At 39.9% G+C, this 18,860-nt stretch overlaps 1 protein-coding gene across 1 annotated transcript in view; it reads left to right on the top strand.

The window, feature by feature from the left end:
• The window catches only part of LOC118329192 (protein bicaudal C homolog 1-like), a 55,249-nt gene that overhangs the window by 12,571 nt on the left and 23,818 nt on the right, over positions 1 to 18,860 (top strand). Inside the window, exons 2-5 of the mRNA XM_035663199.1 lie at positions 5,064 to 5,110; positions 12,751 to 12,820; positions 16,664 to 16,743; positions 17,824 to 17,982. Coding sequence (XP_035519092.1) covers positions 5,064 to 5,110; positions 12,751 to 12,820; positions 16,664 to 16,743; positions 17,824 to 17,982 — 356 coding nt within the window. The remainder of the gene's footprint in view (positions 1 to 5,063; positions 5,111 to 12,750; positions 12,821 to 16,663; positions 16,744 to 17,823; positions 17,983 to 18,860) is intronic.

The following is an 18,860-nucleotide window of genomic DNA, read 5'->3' as shown; positions in this document are numbered from 1 at the left end:
TTAGTAGACGTCGTCCACCAATGGCTTTATACAACTATTTTCACAAATGTAGCTGTATTAACCAAGAACTGTAAAAAGACTGAAAGTGTAAATACCTGAAGTTCCCCTTTAATGTATCGTGTTAGTCAAAGAAATACGCTGATTTATTTCTTTATCTCATATTAACCTATGTAGCAACTCATTCATGCTTATTACCATTTATCTGGCTCTGGCACGGGATGATATCATTCCTAACCCCACCTACAAAGCTCTCATTGGCTCAGTTGTTTTTCCAAACAGAGAAGCAGCCATCAGTGAACACATCGCTTAACCTCGAGCTTTTGAACCATGCCAATGCTTATAGGTTGATGAAGAGAGTTTGTCTGCTCTAAGCTCTCCAAGTAGCTATTGCCTGATAGCAAACTAAGAGCAGAATTCACCTCAAAAAAGTTGTCATGCATGTGGTTTCAGAAAGCTCCATCACTACTTCACTACTTTTTTTTTAATCTATAGTACAGTGCAGATTTAGAATAAGTGATGCATAAGATAACACTATCAGCCTCCGTATCGTGTGTGTATGTCCCAGAGCTCATAGGACGCCCTGTTGTGTCTCTCCTGTATCTGCTCTGGGTTCTCCCACGGTCGGTTTACACGCCCCACATGTGCCAACAGGATGTTTTGATCTCAGCACATGGCTCATGTTTTCACTCATGTTTCCACATCAGGTTCCTTTCAGCTTTCTTGCACTCACATGCAAAAAATGTGTTTGCATTGTCTTTGGGTTAAAAATCAAACTTTTCTTATGTATGTTTTTTTTTTTTTATTGGTCTCCTGAATCAGGTCTTAAGACCTCATTTGAGCTATGTGTTTGACTCTGACATTAGAGGTTTGACTTAAATGTTATGAATTATGTGAAAATCTAATACTATTGACATAGTACCACAGCCAACAAATTTATACGTTGTGTGTTGTTTTAATACATCACTTAGCTTCATAGGCCGACTGGAGTAAAAAGGAAAGAGTTGCCATTTGATATGTGCACGTGTATATGGCTCGCTCCTGTATCTAGAGGCTGATGTTAGACTAAATGCTTAAATTAAGATGTGCATGAATAAAGCATGTGAGGCTTAGAGGCAAATGCATGTAAATATTTGCAATTTAGTGTTTTAAATAGAAATGCGATTTTCATGGACAAATGCTGTCATATTTCATATAAAATTTTATGGAATTTGAATTCACTCTGGCAGTGTTATTGGATTAGCATTAAAATGTAGTCATCATGCCAATGCTACCTGCTTATGCCTGCCCAGTTATTGGTGTTACAGGCAGACATACAGAGGTTGGCTTTCTTTTTCTTTTAAGTAAATGTTTTCTCTGTGAATAATGAGAGAGCTCTGTTACACATCCAGCGTGTTTATAAATCCATGACAGTCCAAGTGAAACGCATTATGAGATCAGAAGAATCCAGTTCAGCATCATCACTGAGAAGAGTATTATTGTCCCCGAGTAAATGACATGTTTGTAAGTGGCATTTTAATTGGCTTACCAACGTCCCTGCTTTGTGATTCAATTTTTTTAGATGATAAAGAATACTAAGATCACAGAAAAAGAGGGACTGGTCTGCTCTACTACAGTTTTTCAATAGAAAAGCAGACAGTCTGTGGGATGTTGCGGCACTCCTTTTTGTTTGTCTTAGTTTTTACAGGAAACGCTTGCAGTAACTAGTAACAGGGTCTTTCATAATCTTGGATAACTCCAGGCCACCTAAGAGCTGAGCACTTCAGTCGGAGCTGTTCCTCGTCATTGTATCTGAAAGCTGGATCTTATCTAGCCTAAATATTGGATGTAGACTTGGATGTATCTTCTACTTACTATCATCAAGATGATCTAAATGTATTTTTGTGTGAATACAACACAGCTTGTTTTATCATCAGCTAGAGCCATGAAATCCAGCTGCCACCAACAATTATTTTCAACTTTAGTTAATCTATTGAATCCATTTGGATTCTTTATTCAACCTGTAAACGTAAATTAAAAATTGTAGATTGCTTTTCTCTTGAATTATTAATTGAAGAATTGTTTCAGCTACAGTCCTTACTCTTAAATACAAATATAAAGTGCCTTAAATGCAGTCCACATCAGTGTTTTGCCTGGCTGCATGCCATTTCCATTGTCCTCACTATTTATACACAGCATTTGGCTCTACGCCGAGTGCATCACTGTGAGCATCAGCCACTTGGTAAAATTACATTAACTGAGGCTCTTGCAGCAGCTAAAGGGGTGTCCAACATTGCCTTAGCAACTTTATCCCATCTGTGGTACTTTCCATCTGTTACTGGGTAATATTAAATATGTATTAAGTTACAATGTATGGAATAATGCCGTTGAATGACGTTTCTACTGACGTACTATACCCCACGCTCACTTAAATAGCAGTCACATTGTGAAACCTACAGTATAACCCAATGTATTTCATTAATTAAGAAAAAAATCCATCTAAAAAAAAAAAACCACATACAACATTTCTAAAATAACCATGTATATTAGATTGTAATGTGCATGGAATAATGGAATTATACATGACTTTTCTTTGTTTTGATATTGGCATTATATATTGGCTATTGGCCACCCTGCTCTCTAAGCATCGGCATCTGCCACTGGAAAACCCATACTGATGGACCGCATGCAGGAAGTCTGTAGGTGTGGTGTGTGGGGGGCACGTTTGACCTTCTTTCTCACTCTTTCTCCGAATCTCTGGATCCTACAGCCTATATGTAAATAGTTTATTTGACCTACTTCAAATATACACAGTTTGTGATTATGTTGGTGCATTTATTGAACAAACAGTTAGAAATAAACAAGGAACAGAAACTCAACTAATGACTAAAGGAATAATAAAAACTAATTGTAACCAAATGTAGATATAAGTGCAGGAAACAACTAGCAGAACTCCTTTAGCAGATCAGAGTGAGTCAGTGAAGTGATGTGAGTCACTGAAATGCAGATATTGAACTATATTCATTTTGTAGCATGAAGTTTGGGACAATGGTTGTTAAGTCTGGGAAACTGAAAATAGAATTTGGGAGAGTTGTGGGAACCTGGGAAACAAAATAATTTGGGGGCATTGTATTTTAGATTTGAGGCTGATCCATAAAATTAAGGAGGATAAGAAGGATGGAAGAGTTAGGTGGTGGTCAGAATATTTCTTTCATTTCTGTGACCGCTTAATGAAAACTGACTCTGAAATGCTGTTAAACTATTGTTACCCTACATTGGCCTTCAGTTTCTAATCTACATCCTTCTTAGATTTCATTTTATTATTCTGTTTTGGATGAGCCAACAAGTAGCCAGAATTCATCGGTTCATTCAGTGTAATGAGGTGATGAACGTTTGATGTGCACAAATTTCATTTGAAATTGACTTACCCGTTGAGCCAAGACAGACCAGCCTCCATGTCTTCATAAACTGTGGCCTGGACTTGTTTACTGGACAGCCTGTGCAAGTATAAACACTTGTTAAATGCTCATGATGTAGGCATTACTGCATTTGCCACGGGCTGGTTGAAAAAATTAAACTGCGTTTAACAAGGGTTTTCATTTTCTGTGTATGTGCTTTGAAATATGTTGATGGGGGAAGTCATAACAATGCCTTTCACACTCAGGTTTCATATGGGGATCATCATATTTGCCCTTTAACTGATATTTGCTGATTTATGTTCACCATGGTGGTTGGTTTTCTAATTATTTTAGTATAGTGTCCAAGGTTGCAACTATTTTTCATTAATCTTAATTATTTTCTAGGTTAATCATTTGTTTAATGAAATACCAGAAATGCTATCGCAATTTCCTTAAGCCCAAAGTGACGTCTTCAGGTTGCTTGTTTGCCCCACCAACAGTCCAAAATATAAAGGAAGCTGTAGTAAGAGAATTTTTTGAATTTTTATCTGAGAAACAGCTTAAGCAGTTAATCGATTGCCAAAATAATTGCGGATCAATTTCCAGTAAAATGATGGATTAATCGGCTAATAGTTTAATATGCTCCATACAGAAGTGAAAACTCCCTAATCGCTTTTAAATTTGAAATGGTTGAACCATTTATTCTGAAATAAAAGCTCTGTCATCTACATATGACATCTGCTGTAGGACTTTGTTTTTCTTTTAAACCAGAACATCATTCTTGTCAGTGTGCAGAGGCCAGTATTTATGACTGAACTGTATAACCCACATCGACTCCGTTGCTGCTCCTGACCCAGATTTGCACAGACAACAACAGATCCATCTTGAAAACTCTGGCTAAAATGCATCATTAAACCGTCCCTGTATTCCCAAATGACAGAGGAACATGAGAATTCTCCTTGGAGAGCAGATATGTATTTTGCATCAACAGCACTGCCACAGTTTGAAGGACTTACAGATGTGTTGGAGCGGCTGCAGTCCTGACTTGCTTTGGTGATTGGCCCTCTGTTTCTATCCAGCTTACTGTATCAGCTGAGGGAGTTTCTTGGCTTTTTCTGCTTGGAAAATTACTTTAAAACACCAGGGCTTTACTGAGAGCTTAATTTCTTTACAGGTGATTTTGGGCTGTTGATTTTGAAGCTCTGGAGTTTTCATTCACTGTAGTGCCCAAGGCCGGAAGTGTACATTATGCTGACGGATGACTTTCAAAAGTGTGAAAGACATTTTTATTTATTTTTTTTAAGAAGTGTGAAAATGGACACCAGTTGACCCAAGTGTGATATGAATCGTTCCATTAACGGCTACTGTAAAATGCCCAAATATTTTCACTGTATCCATCAATTTGTTCCACGGAAGCTGTATCCAATCCCAACGATTATAGAAAATGCCTTGGAAGGTTTTATTCTGTTCCTGCAAATGAGCAGTATCAGCGGCCATGCCAAACACAATATCCAAAGAAATGGAGATCCACCATAAACACCGCTCTGGACGAAGATACTGTGACATTTTCGAGGAGACTGGATAATCTGTGTGTGATTTGGCTGTGTTAAGGTTACATTGTGTATACAAAACTGAGTGGTTCTGTGCGGTTTCATGAATTTATTTTTCTCCCTCTCTGTCCCACTGTAGCTGCCTCTGAGGGGAGAGTCAACGGCGGGGAGGATTTCTTTCAGAAGGTGAGTGTGTAGTCTGCACTTGCATAGTGTTTGCTTTGTCCTTGGGTTGCGTTCAAGCCCTACTGAGCCAGCGCTTCTCTCTTGGTAAGGGGAGCAGATGTCAGGTGTTCCTCCAGTCACACGTAATTACAAATCACAGCAAACAAAAACAAGGGAACAACACTGACGTTGAGTCACTCCGGGACTCTGATCCTATAACACAGCTGACACAACACTGTGGGCCTTTCTCACTTACATAATATACCGTAATATACCAGATCATCTCTCCAGTTTCAGTTGAGAGAGAGGTTGAACACAGGCCTGCTCCGGCCAGCTCTGCCTCATTGATTTTTCTTTGTCACTGATGTAATTAGTGCTCTGAAGCTTCATTACATGCAATGAAACAAGGATTTGCCTCAGTGATCTTAAATAATTTTGAATGTATTTTTTTTTTATCACAACTTGCTCACATTGTCTCGCTGGTGCTCATTGATCAGTCAAGTGTGTGACCCTGTCTGGTTTTAAAGCTTTATTGTAGTTTAAATAGTCACATTTATTAATGTTCTTTCTTTCAAGTTACAAGTTGCAACTACAAGGATTAGTTTTTGTTCTATTAAAGCCTCCATTTCTCTAACAGTGAAATCATTTCTGAACATTAATGATGCCTCAGGTTTTATTTCTAGAGCTAATTATGACTAGGGCTGAGTGGTATAAACAATATTAAAACGCTGATAATGTCAGAAAATTAACCTAATGAGACAATTAAAAACACATACTGTAACATACTGTTAAGTTACGTTGCTTGACAGTGTACTAACAAAAGCTACAGTATGTTTAAACAATTATATGAAAGTCCTTTTATGAAAACATTTCACACTGCAAGAATTTCTACAGATCAATGAAATTGAACAGACAAGATTTGTATTTATTTGTGTGTAATTGTATCTGTTTTAGATTAAAACCGTGGTTCTAAACAGGGATGTAATGACTCACTCAGCTCACAATTTGATACAATTCACAATACTGGGTTCACTGTATGATTTATTTTTTTTTTTTTTTTTTTAAATGAGATGGAAGACAAATTATGACCGAAAAAAAGTCCTTTATTTCTCAGACAAAATATATATTTTGTCTTATATTTCTTTATCAAATTATAGAATCCTTTTTTATTTCCAAGGTAGGGTATGCAAAAGTGTGCATATTTCTTTTTTTTTGTAAAGTGAAACTGAATTAATCTCAATACGACGATGTCACAATTAATTTTTCATCTCACCAATTTGAATCTTCACATATCTATATATATTTTGCCATATTGCCCAACCCTAATCCTAAAACATTTCTATTTGTGAAGCACCCATATGAGGGAAAGCAACCATTAACATTAGTTGTGACAGGAGTGTCCTGGTAGCTCACGTGGTGGAGCTGGCACCCCATTAACCGAGACTGAGCTCTTTCTGCAGAGGCCATGGGTTCAAGTCCGACCTGTGGCCCTTTGCTGCCTGTCATCCCCTCTTTCTCTTCCCCTTTTCTATCTATCTTCAGCTGTCCTATCCAAAAAAGGCACAAAGCCCCAAAATAATAATTAAAACATAAAAACCATTAGTTGACACTAAATGTGTTTATGAACTGGCAAACCAATTACCTTGACCTGCTCCATTTGTTTAATTTGCACCCAGAGGACTGGAGTGAAAGTGTGTGTCAGATTTGTATCAAAACAAATCAAGACAAGACTAATCACATTTTCAAGAATCAGAGTTAAACATTAACACTAATTGAATTTCGACAGCAGTTATTATGAAAGTATCTTGGTAATTATGTGGTTCTCTTTAAGTATCTCGAGTGGATTCGTTCTTGTTTAAAATCCAGTTTCCTGAATATGTTAAACTCCTATAGCATGTTAATGGGCTGTAATGAAATAAATGATGGACAGCGGTTTGTTTTTTAGCATTCCTCTTTTGTCTATTTTCCGTATTTGGTTTTGGAGGTTATGAAGCTGAGTTAAATGTCAAAGAAGGAGGCAATTTAACTCTCCCTGAAGCAGTTTTCAAAAACCAAGTAATGCAAACCAGGCGCCTTAAGATTCCTCTCCTTGGAATTTTAACAAGGACTCTAGATGTACTGTAGTTCTGTCTCCGCCTCTTTTGGTTTGGTTACAACTATAATGTTTAAGATATCCAGTGTAGGTGTCTACCTCGCTCCGCAAAGCTATTCTGACAAAGTACGGCCGTTGGTATTGACTTTGCCAGTCATGGTTTATAAAGTCTCTGGCTTGAATATTGTCACAGCTCGTTCAAAGAAACAGTGGTTACCAGAGGTTAAATTGTCAATTAGAAATTAGTGTGCAGCTGTTTGGGTTGGCAGGCTGGTGAAGAGCAGTAAAGGAGGAGTGCTAAAGTCGTGTTTTTATTGTAGAATTTCCATTTGGATAACTCTGTATAGTTTCCCTCTGATAGCGTGATCACCACATACATGCCCAATTAAAGTCAGGAAAATAAACACTGAGTGCGACTGTGGAACGGTATTGTTGAAAGATGAAAAATGGATGAGGTGTGTGAAATACCTTGAAGTTGATGAAAATGGAAACTCTTAGTTGGACTGCTTCCTGCCGTCCAACACACCCATCTACCGCGCACACACACACACACACACACTCAACGAGACTAATAAAGTACATGCGTAGCAGCTCTAACGCTCACGTAAGGAACCATGTGCACACACTTTAGGCTGTGGGACTGAGATTTCATAGCAGTGAGACTTGGAGTTCAGTCACTGATGAGAGCAACATAAAATGGTCCACCCACACACTTTCTCCCCAGGCCCGGTTGCTGCGGTTGATCAAACCCTCTTACTCACTGTCTGCTGGACTTCCTTTGAGTCCAGAGCAACATTTTGTAATAGAGCACAAACAGTCCACCCTCTTTGTGTAGTCAATGAAAAAGTAAAAAGAGGATGGCAGATGAAGTGGGACCACAGGAGGGTGCCACAGCTGTGATATTAGCTGTGTGCAATTCCCAGCTGCTCACATAGGGGAATCTCGCAGCTACATGTTCATCTTTCTTTTCTGTCTTTGTTTTGGTGTCTGCCTTGTGTTTTCCCTCCTGCTCGTCCCTCGTTCCCCCGCTTTCCCTCCTGCCATTTTAACATTATTTCATCTGTGCATTTTATTAAACCACTGGTGTGTCATTGTTATCAGTTTAGTATAACGAGGGGATTTTTTTTTTTAGCAAATGAAGTGCTTGATTGTTTAACCGAAAACGTGCGTCAGTGAACAGTTCAGCACACTCTGGTGCAGTGAAAGTTTTGGACTGTGAACTGTTGGAGTGTCAAATCATTGGCACATACCACAAAGCTGTTTTGGAGAGCTGCGCAGAAGTTGAGCTGTGGGACAGCAAAGAGCAGAGAAGCTCGGCTGGTTGAGCCGATAACTGTGCACCACAGAAGAGCTTGGAGTGGATTTGGGTTGAGAGATGCCTTTGAACCCCTGGCGAGTTCATCTCTGATCCCCCTGCCATCTCTCCATCCCAGGAGTTGTGGCTCTGTAAATAATGCCAGGCGCACTATATAAGTGCCAGTGCACTTAGATCTCTGGCCAGGCATAATTCATTTCATTTGGTTTATAGCACTGGAGCGTTTTGTATTTCGCTGCGCTGACACAAGGCAAATAGGAAAACTTAAAAGTTGTCAGGATGAAATATTTGGTTGGCACAAAATGGTGAGATGTTAAAATAACTGGGTCAGTATGAGTGCCATCAAAACAAAATGTATATGAACAAATGTTTGTGCTCATCAAGCAACTTAAATTAGTTTACAATGACATGTTGTCTTGGTGCATTTCAACAGGGTTAGGGGTGTGAAGTGCCCTCCTTGTAATGTGTTTCTCTTTCATAATCATGCATATGTTAGTATTAACCCTGAGGTGTAATGGGGCTTTAGCTGCAAGTTAGCACTCAGATTGTTAACATGAACTCAGTTATGACTGCCGAGTCTCGTGGGGACGGTTCAGTCCATGCTGTTCCCTCAGTCAGACTCTTAACTCTGTTCACAACCTCTTTACACCCTCTGTGTCCCCCTGCCAAACACACACACACACACACATTCCAGCTGAATAAACAGCTGCACCATTGCAGTGCCGGCCAGGAAACATGCCTCTGCCATGTTGATTGCTGCTGTTTTTATACGTACACACATGCAGATGTACACACAGTCACGTGCGCTGAACACATGTGCTCTCTCTCAGGATATCGCTTTAATGATATCCTGTTTGATTTCAAATACAGCTCTGCACACGTCTGCCTTCACCAGCTGCAAACCTCTAAAAACCAATCATCATGTCAAGGCTGTGCAGTGAAACTGATCAGAACCATAGTCATTTATGTATTTATTCATTTCAGAAAGGGTGGGATTGCAGAGAAGAAAGGGTGGAACGGTAAATGTATAGGTAACTTAATTTGTGCAAATATCTCGACCCATTTGAGAGGTATTTGCTACCCCCTTCATAAAAATAAACGCCATCCACCCTTTAAAATGGTGTGTGGTCTGTCCGAAATCAGTCCCATCTGCAGGACGCTGCCAAAAACAGCAACCCTGGACAGGAAACATGTCTCTCTGAACAAGGCCCTTTTTGGAGAAAAAGTTGATGAGGCGTAGAAGGCCATATAGTTTCAAAATTTTAAGAAAGTATAATTAGTTACTTCTGATATGTTACTTTTGTCATTTTACTGGGTTTTTTACATTCCATGCTGTTACTCAAAAGGTTGAATAGGACATTTCCATTGTAGGTTAGCACTTTTTAATAACATTTTTATAAGGAAGTCACAATCACTCATTTGCTTCCACATTGCCACAGTCATTTCAACGACAGTGTTGTATTTCTTTAAATTGTGGTTTTAAATTGAAAACCTCCCTGACAAAACCCAGACACATCTGTCATTGTCGTAGGAGACAAAAGCCCCCAAAAATGGGAAAGTTAAGGGTAAAAGTTAAAGGACTTTCTCCTTACCACAGGGAACAGAATGTCCTTTTAATGTTGTTGTTATACATCCAGCTGTTGGTGTGAGCATGTGACTTCAGCTGATGGAGAAAAAGTTTGCATCTAGCCTTTGGGTATTTGTGATTTATTGTCCTTTCTCACATATACCAGACGACGGCGGGAGGGTGTCATGTTGTAGATTAGAGTCGCCTGTGCCTCGGGCTTATATGAAACCCAGTAACACAGAACTCATCAGATTTTGGTTTGAGGCCTAAATTTCATTGCGTGTTAAACCATTCGGAGTGAATAGACCGATAATGTTATTGCAGCAGTTGTGATAATATTGCAGAGAAGAGAAATGGGAATGTTTCCAGTAGGAGGACATTAATGGGGGATCATTAGCATGCTGGATGCTAAAGCTGGAACTATTTCCAGCTTAGTCACTTTGATGTTACCACAGAAGAATTCCTAACAGAAATAGTTGAGTGAGATCATCTGAAAGGAATTCTGCTTTATTTTCATTGCACAAAACAATACTATTTATTCCGTAGAAAGTGGACGTAAACATAGAGACGTGTTTCTCCGCCATTAGATGAATAAGAATAATGCCCAAGATATGCAACTTGTGCCAAGGAAGAAGGAAGAATGTAGCAAAACATCAATAAATACATTTTTGTTGTACAAATACGTTGGGCAATGATTTTATTGGCTTCCAACAAACTGTTTTGAGTTCTTCTGAGGATTGCAGAATCCTGTTTTGCTAGAGAAGTGACAAACTCGCCTTTGAAGGAAGAGTTCATTTTACTGAATTCAATTATCTGCTGTGAATTTATGAAGTGGAAAGCCCCCCAAAAAAACCTCAGAGCTTAATAAAGGTTACTTCAAGTTTGAACATTTATTGTGGTCTATTAGTGGCAAAAATGGCATAGGCGCCTCATTCTGTTACTTGTTTAGGGCGTCCTTTTTTATATGTGATTATAGGAAGGTGTAGAAAATCATTGTGGCTTGAAAGGGCTTCCAGTCAACCATCATGGACTCTTGAGTATATTGCAGCAGAGTAAAGAAAGGTACAGATCAGGCCTTTTAAAAGTTGTCTCTCTGCTTTACAGGTGTGTGAGACTGGCAGTGGATAAGCAGTCAGAATGTGTTGTAAAGGATGCCAAACAGACCATGCTACTTCCAGAAGAGCATATGGAGGAATTTAAGCACTTCCCTTTTCGATTTGTGCACCAGCTCCCCTAGGAATACAGGCGGTAGTTCTTATTATTTGGCAAGGGAAAATGGCAAATATAATTTGAAAATGGTTGTAAAATAATGAAGGCTGTGAATCGTTGTGGCGCTAATAAACCGAACATCTAATCTTCACTGGGAGCACTGATGGCTCTTAATGCACCCCGTCTCCCATTTGAGTTACAGTATGTGGCTCATTGCTTAATGCACTGGACCACCGAGGAACATTAAGTGCTGCTCATGTAATGGCTCGAAGCTGTCCTTGGGTGCTTGATCATGTGGTTGAAACTTTGAGAAATTCATATCTTCTCCACCCCGAAAACACAAACCCCTGGAAAGTATTAAAACAAACAAAAGACCACAGGACCTTTTGTGAAAACAAGGATAGTGCACATTGAGGACAGAGCCATTAGGAGGGAGCATGTCAGCTTCTCATTTTTGGAACGTTTGACAGTTTTTCCCCTTGTTTTTTTTCCACTAACATCAACCGCTCCTCATGGCAGGCAGTTCTCAGGGGGTTTGTTTGTGGGTTTGTAGCCAGAAAGCCAAGCAAGGTGAGAGCTTCCTTATGGTTGAAAAGAGGAGCAGGAGGTTGGGTAATAGATTTCCCCTGACTGGAATGCTGACAGCATCTTGACCAGCTCCTTTTTTTTTTTCTTTTTTTTTTTTTTACGTCTATACACATGCTCCCAGTTTACGATGACTAGACTTGTCAAAGGGCTCTCACATAGATTGTTGTTGGCATTTTTCACGAGTACCAAAGCCAAGTGTACTCTGTTTTTTCTGTTTTTATTTCTTTGGTGGTGTTGTGGTGGGAGGATTTGGGTGTTGAGCAGAAATGAACCAATGTCTGGAAACATCATATAAGCTTATATCACCACACATGTTTGAACTGGACTCACGGCTTCTTTGACTTCTCTGGGTTCTTCAATAAAGAAGCCAATTTGTTTCGTGTAAGGCTTTGTTTTTGGTAACTGCTGGTTACTAATTCCTTGTTTCATTTGCTTTTTAAAAGCAAAATTAATGTTTCTTGTGACAAGAGAAGCAATGGGGAGTTGTCCACACTTCAAGTTAAGCCAAAGCCACATTAAGACACTGAAAAACCTACAAATGTCCTATATAACTTTGACTTGACCCCAATGGATGCTAGGTTTTACTGGTTAGAGTATGAAGTCAAGTCTCTTTATTGTCATAGTGTGAAACACAGCAACAGCGAAGCATCTCCCTGAGCCACGTCTTGCAGACTAGGAGAGCTCAAATCCATTGCTGCGCCATAAAATTAAGATCAACATATATAGGCTGATGACAACTCACATACTGCAAACTGATTTGAGCATTGGAGTTCAGTGTTCTGCTACATTTATTGTATGTATGTTGTTTGTTTTTGCCTGCCAACACACAGTATCTGCCAATACTGATATCTGTGATAAACTAATGTCAGCTCTCTTTCACTCTGTTCCAGATCATGGATGAGACCCAAACGCAGATAGCCTGGCCATCCAAACTGAAAATCGGAGCCAAGTCCAAAAAAGGTAAATCCCATATTCACATTATTTTTATATTGAATCCATGTATTGCTTTTAGTGCTTTTAAATGTGTACAATTTGAGAGTTTGGTGAATAATGGGCCTACAGACTGTATGACTGTGACTTCAGATATTTCAATTGCTATGCATAAGGTCCAGCATAAGTTTTCATGACTTCAATGCCTTTAACTATATCTAACAGAAACACAATGCGTGTAAGATGTGTGGTAACAGAACTAACTAGCTTAACTAAATTTAATGTGTAAATCTTAAGTAACAGCAAGAGAGGTTAATGATTATGAGTCAGTGTTGTTTGAACCAGAAGTATATTCTCAGGAGAGTCATTGCACAGACAAGAGGGAAGAATTTCAAGGTTGCACTGGCATTCATTATTAAAAAGTTAATTTAGAAGTTTAAAACATGAAAGCTTGCATGTTTTCCTTTACTTACAAGCCCGCAACTTCATCTGCACTGAGGAATTTGTGATTTTTCTGTGGAGGCGGAGGGGAGGGAGTCTTTGCTATCGAAGCTCACGCATTTATTGGCCAAGTTGCTCCGGCACTCTGTTACCAATAAAACATTATCACGGTTATTTAAAGCTCTTCTGGGTGGGGGTGAGACAGGGTTTGAGAGGAACGGGGTGAGGAGTAGGTGTAGCTGTACCCACTTTGTTGTCCTCAGGGGAATTGTCAGTGTACGTCTTCAAGCCAGATGTGGAATCCAATGACATTATTTAACTTCCTTACTCAATCTGTATAGAAATAGTTGACGGGGTTCCATCAGAATCTTTAACATTTTTCCCTCTGGATAATTAATCAACTGTAAATCCTGGCAATCCATTCACACACAACCATCCATTCATCCAAAGTATTAGTTCATTCACAAAACCTGCCTCCAACACCACCTGGGAATGATGTTCTGTGTACGAAGTGAGGTTATTTAAAACTTTGTCCCATGATTTGTAGCCTGTCAGATTTTCCCTCTGTGTTGCGTAAACCGAGAGGAGCAGAGGGGGAAGAATGTTGGATTCTCACTTAGTTAGTTATCTTATGAGCAAATGCATTTTTGGGTGAAGAGATATTAGGAAATGATGTTTTAGCAACCTGAGTACATTAGAGGGAGTGAGGGGAAGAGAAAGGGCCAAGATGGCTAAAGAGAGAATATTTTAATCATGCTTGATTCTAGTGTGGATGACTGAAGATGCAACACTACAGGGTTGAAACTTCACATAAGGAAAATTACTTGAGACAATGATCCACATTCCTTTTTTCCCTCATCACTCTTTCATTGGATATGACCAACGCAAAACTCACTCGCTCAGCCCTTAAAATAGCTGATGACAGTCGGTGCAAATTAATTTGAGTAATCCTAATAAAAAAAAATACACTTTAAGTGTTAGTTTTCCTGGAATTTTGCATTAGCTTTGTCTTACATGCACAGTCTGGAATTAGTTACACTCAGCAGGATAGCGGCAGATGTGAGGGGATTTGTATGTTTGTAACCTCCCCACCCCCAACCCCCCATACAGGGCCACACTCCATCAAAATGCCAGGTCCTCTATTTCATCACCTGCAGCCTGCTATCCCTGCCACCTGCATAAGCGTGATAAGGCCCGTTGTTACCCTCAGGGGGCAAGCCATCATCAGCACGCTTTTAGTGATTTAATACAGCAAGGAGCCATATCACTTACAAAGAAAGACAGGTCTGCAACTTCAGAACTCTGCGACAGAATGATCAACCCTGTGAGATTGTTTGTTTTACTCATTTTTCACATAAAAATAAGTTTTTGTTTTTTTGCTTTGTTTTTATGTGATAAATATCTTAATACTACTCTCACTTGCCAATTGTCTGTTTCTACATTTCCGCAGATGTTTTAAATGAGAAACGCAGAGCCAAAAGGACTTAATTTCCTTCATTTGTGTGGTATTCAGAATGGAGTCCTCAGCTGGAAAAATGCTTTAGCTTTGCCAGTACAGAACTCTGGGTCAAAAGGTTTCTTCTCTGTCAAGTGAAACTGTATAAAATCTGTACAACTGAAAGCACTTACTTTTTGCAGCTGCAAGTCTTCTCTTGTTTTTTGTTTGCTTTTCTAGGTGTTGTCTGTGCCAAATTAAGAATTAAGGTGTTCATTTTTTATTCCACAATCAATCATCAAAAAAAGAGCATACAGCACACTCCATTTAAAAAATGCGGGGGTGTTCTACATCACAACTGCAACGGTCGTTTAGGCTGGCTAATGTTTGCCAGATGTGCTGTGCAGGTTAGACACTTGAAGAACCATACTCCCTCTAATGGTCATAGTGGGTACCACGGGAGGAAGTGGAGGGATTTCTTTTGTTCACAGCAACAACTGTATGATGGGAAAATTTCTTGGAGCTAGTGCTGAGGCTGTGATTGATCTCTGACCGCTCTTTCTGCTCTTTTTCTTTTGTTTTCCATGGTTTTGTTTTCCTGTCTCAGACTGCAGCTTTGTTTTTTTTTGGTTCCTTCCCCTCAAGACGTCTAAGAGCCGGTGTTCTTCTATTTGATCTAGCATCTTCTGTAGTGTGTGTTGAGGTTGCCTGACCCCTGAGACACTCAGCGCTTGCTCGCTGGCACTCTATAGTCCCCTTAGTTCCCAGTGCTCATTAAACGGAGAACTGAAACTCCTTCAGATACTTCTAAAAAACAGAATTCATTCTAAAATGCTCTCTAACTAAGACTTAGATCATGTGCTCTCATTGTATGTTGCAGCTCCACAGAGAGCATCTTGGTTTGGCTTTTATGAATTTATGATGGTAGTCATCAAAAACAGTCTTTAAATTGGGAACTTCTTTTGTCGTCACAAATGTGTTCTGCTCATCTGCGTGTTCTCATTTCTGCTCTGTTTTGAAAGTCTAAACATGCATCTGTGGGGTTCTCCGAGGTCCCAACGACTTTGTAACAATAAATCTGATTCAGTCAGTCCTGTCTGAAGGCTATACTGTAAATCTGAGATGCTGTGTGTGTGTGTCTGTGTGTGTCCGTGTGTGTCTGTGTGTGTGTGTGTGTGTGTGTGTATGGGGAGGGGTATTCCTGGAAGGGGGCTTAGTCGACTTCCTGCAGCTCAGTACAGTTAACACAAGGGCGATGGACCGTGGGTGTGTAGTACATGTGTGTGCATTCTTGAATTTGTGTGCGTGCTTTCATGTGTTTTCACATTTGCGTTCTCCAGGGATCCTGCATGCGGCAGAGCCAGATGTAGGCTTACCTAACACTACACAGACACAAGCATTAGCTTTGAATGGTTTAGGTATGCAGTGTTTGGTTATTTTAACTGAAGTATTTCGAGGCTAAGGAGATCTCTGGAAGCACAGTTTACTTAAGCTATTAGGACCTTTACTTGCACAATCTCTCAGTTTCTGTTGCAGGGTGGTATGTGGTCATTTCTTTAAGAGACGCAGCACATGTAGACACACTGAGTCATGTGCAACAAAGTCTTTGAGAAAGATACTGGAAAATGAGATGATAAACATCATGGCTGTCTCAGAGCAATTCTCTTCAGCTCATAATGTTTCTGTAGCCTCTACTGTGTGATGGATTGGCTCAATAGAATTCCACAGAGCTGCACCCCCTCCCCCTCCCCATGCGGTGTGGTTGCTTCCCGACTTAAATGAGACTCGGCAGATATCAAAGCAGCAATTACTGTTGCAGAGCTGTTTCTCTGACGCGCTGTAATTTGTTGACAAATGCAGACTGCCGTGTCATGTTCGATTAAACTTGTGTCCCACTCTCACATTATATCTCTATCAGCACCGACTCACTCACACACACATTTCAACACATGCTCTTCCTCTCCCACTTTTAATGTTTCTCCTTTGTTCCCCTGCAGATCCACACATCAAGGTGTGCGGGAAGAGGGAGAATGTGAGGGAAGCCAAAGACAGAATTATGTCCGTCCTTGACACAAAGGTACAGTAAACATCTTTATCACAGCGAAGATGGACTTCATGTGGATGTGTGTAACTCTCTCCCTGTCTCCTCCTCCTTGCTCTTTGTGTGTCTCTCTTTCTCACCCTGTCCTGCCATTCACCAAGACGGAATGCATTTTCACTTCCACTCTCCTGCTGTCCAAGTGACAGATTGCACACAGCAGTGTGGTAGAACTTGGCACCAATCTCACCAGATATTCACATCCCGAGCTATGCCGTGGATTGCAGTGTGTATGCATTGCAGGCTTCATTGCCATGGAAACACAAGAAATCACGTACCTGGGTGACTGCACTGTAGCACCACCTGGGGGCAAGCAATCATCCATGCACTTTGAAACGCCACATGCAAAAGAGCAACACATGATTGGCCTAGTTTGTGGCATTTTATATGGTTTTGTCATAAAAAGGCCATTTTAGTTTGGCAGACAGAGCAGAAGTATTTGATAATAAGATTTTTTTTTGTGCTGCATATTTTGATGCTCATTTGCTTCTTTTCTAAATAATTGCAACATGTGAAAGTGTTTAAAAGAGGGGAAATTGTACGTTTTTCATCTTGTGACTATTTAGATCAAGTAAAGGGGGGGACAGATGCTGCACTGGCCTTTCAGTGAAGCAGCATGTCTAATCAGAGGAGCAGGTGGAAACCAGAGGGTGTGCAATTTGTCCTGGTCCTCCTTTTTTTGTGTGTACATTTTAAAATGTCACATAAAGAAACAGACAAATCTGATTAGCAATGACGGTTATATAGTGAGTTTAATAAGCCGTCTGTGGTAATATGGATACTCTGTCATGCCTCAGGCACACTATTACCCACTATTCTTTTGTGGAAGACGGTCACAGCTACAATAGGTTTGACAGTACAACTTCAAATGAATTTTTCTTTATAAAATTAAATATTTGGTAATTTATTTTGTCATTTATATCTTTATTACCTTTCAAATGCACATGTAATATAATAATAATATATGCACTTTCTTTTTAGTACCATGCTCCACTCACTGAGCTATTGCAAGTGTTATCAATCATGTTTCATCCCGACCCTCTCTCTTCTGCTCATTAGAGTAACCGGGTAACTCTGAAGATGGACGTTTCCCACACAGAGCACTCCCACGTTATTGGCAAAGGTGGAAACAACATCAAGAGGGTGATGGAGGAGACGGGGTGCCACATCCATTTCCCAGACTCCAACAGGAACAACCAGGCAGAGAAAAGCAACCAGGTTTGTTTGGCTACTGCGTTAGATTTACAGTGTGCAGTCTCACTGAGGCATGAGGAATAAATGGGTGGAGCGAGCCGTTTACTGCTGGCTGATCAAAGTGTTTGCCTCGTCTGATATTTTTCTTTAATTTCTTGAACCACAACATTGCACCATGGTTATGTGTTGTGTGTAACTGTATTGCATTCTGCTGCCTTGAGTGTTTACTGTCATCACCTCTCCAGTTATTTTCTTCACTAGTAACTTAGATAGTTGGTCCAGTTGGCTGTTTAGATTGGCCAGAGGAAGCCGGTGTGTTTTGGCTGGACTCACTGGAAGAGCAGTAGGATTGTGCTGTAATTAACATTAAAGTGTAGTATGAGGAGTTCAGGAAAGCACATGGCATTATATACTTAACTTTTCTGGGTGCTATACTTACAAGTTAATTTATTTTTAAAGGCCTACCTCACTGATTTCAACCTTATCTCTGAGGATTTTGCATAGTGTCGTATACCTACAGTGTGTAGATCATTAAACTTTCCAATACTCTGTATCATAGACTGTTCATCTCCCTCCAGTCTTATTTCTACTGATGCAAGTACAGGCTGTTAAGGAGCAAGAGACTCATTTTAGGCCCAGGACCCCTTAAGCTGTCTCTTTTTTCTGGTTTCAAAAGCTTTCTGTCTGGAGCAGAGCCTTTGAGGTTTGGACAAGTGCAGTGATAAGCAAATAACCATGAAAATCAATTAATTGGCTACTTACCTTTCACTCTCAGTGGAGCTACTGTGAGTAGGATTCAAGATATGGTTCACACAAACCTAGCAGGGCAGATATTTGCCAGAATGTTTTCATTTTGAAAGATGTAATTGCTTCTCACACCCCCGTGTGTGTGTGTGTGTGTG

Source organism: Morone saxatilis, unplaced genomic scaffold (assembly GCF_004916995.1).
Source record: "Morone saxatilis isolate NCDOM2014 unplaced genomic scaffold, NCSU_SB_2.0 Contig19, whole genome shotgun sequence".
Taxonomy (NCBI): Eukaryota; Metazoa; Chordata; class Actinopteri; family Moronidae; genus Morone; species Morone saxatilis.
This window is presented reverse-complemented; position numbering and strand designations above follow the sequence as displayed.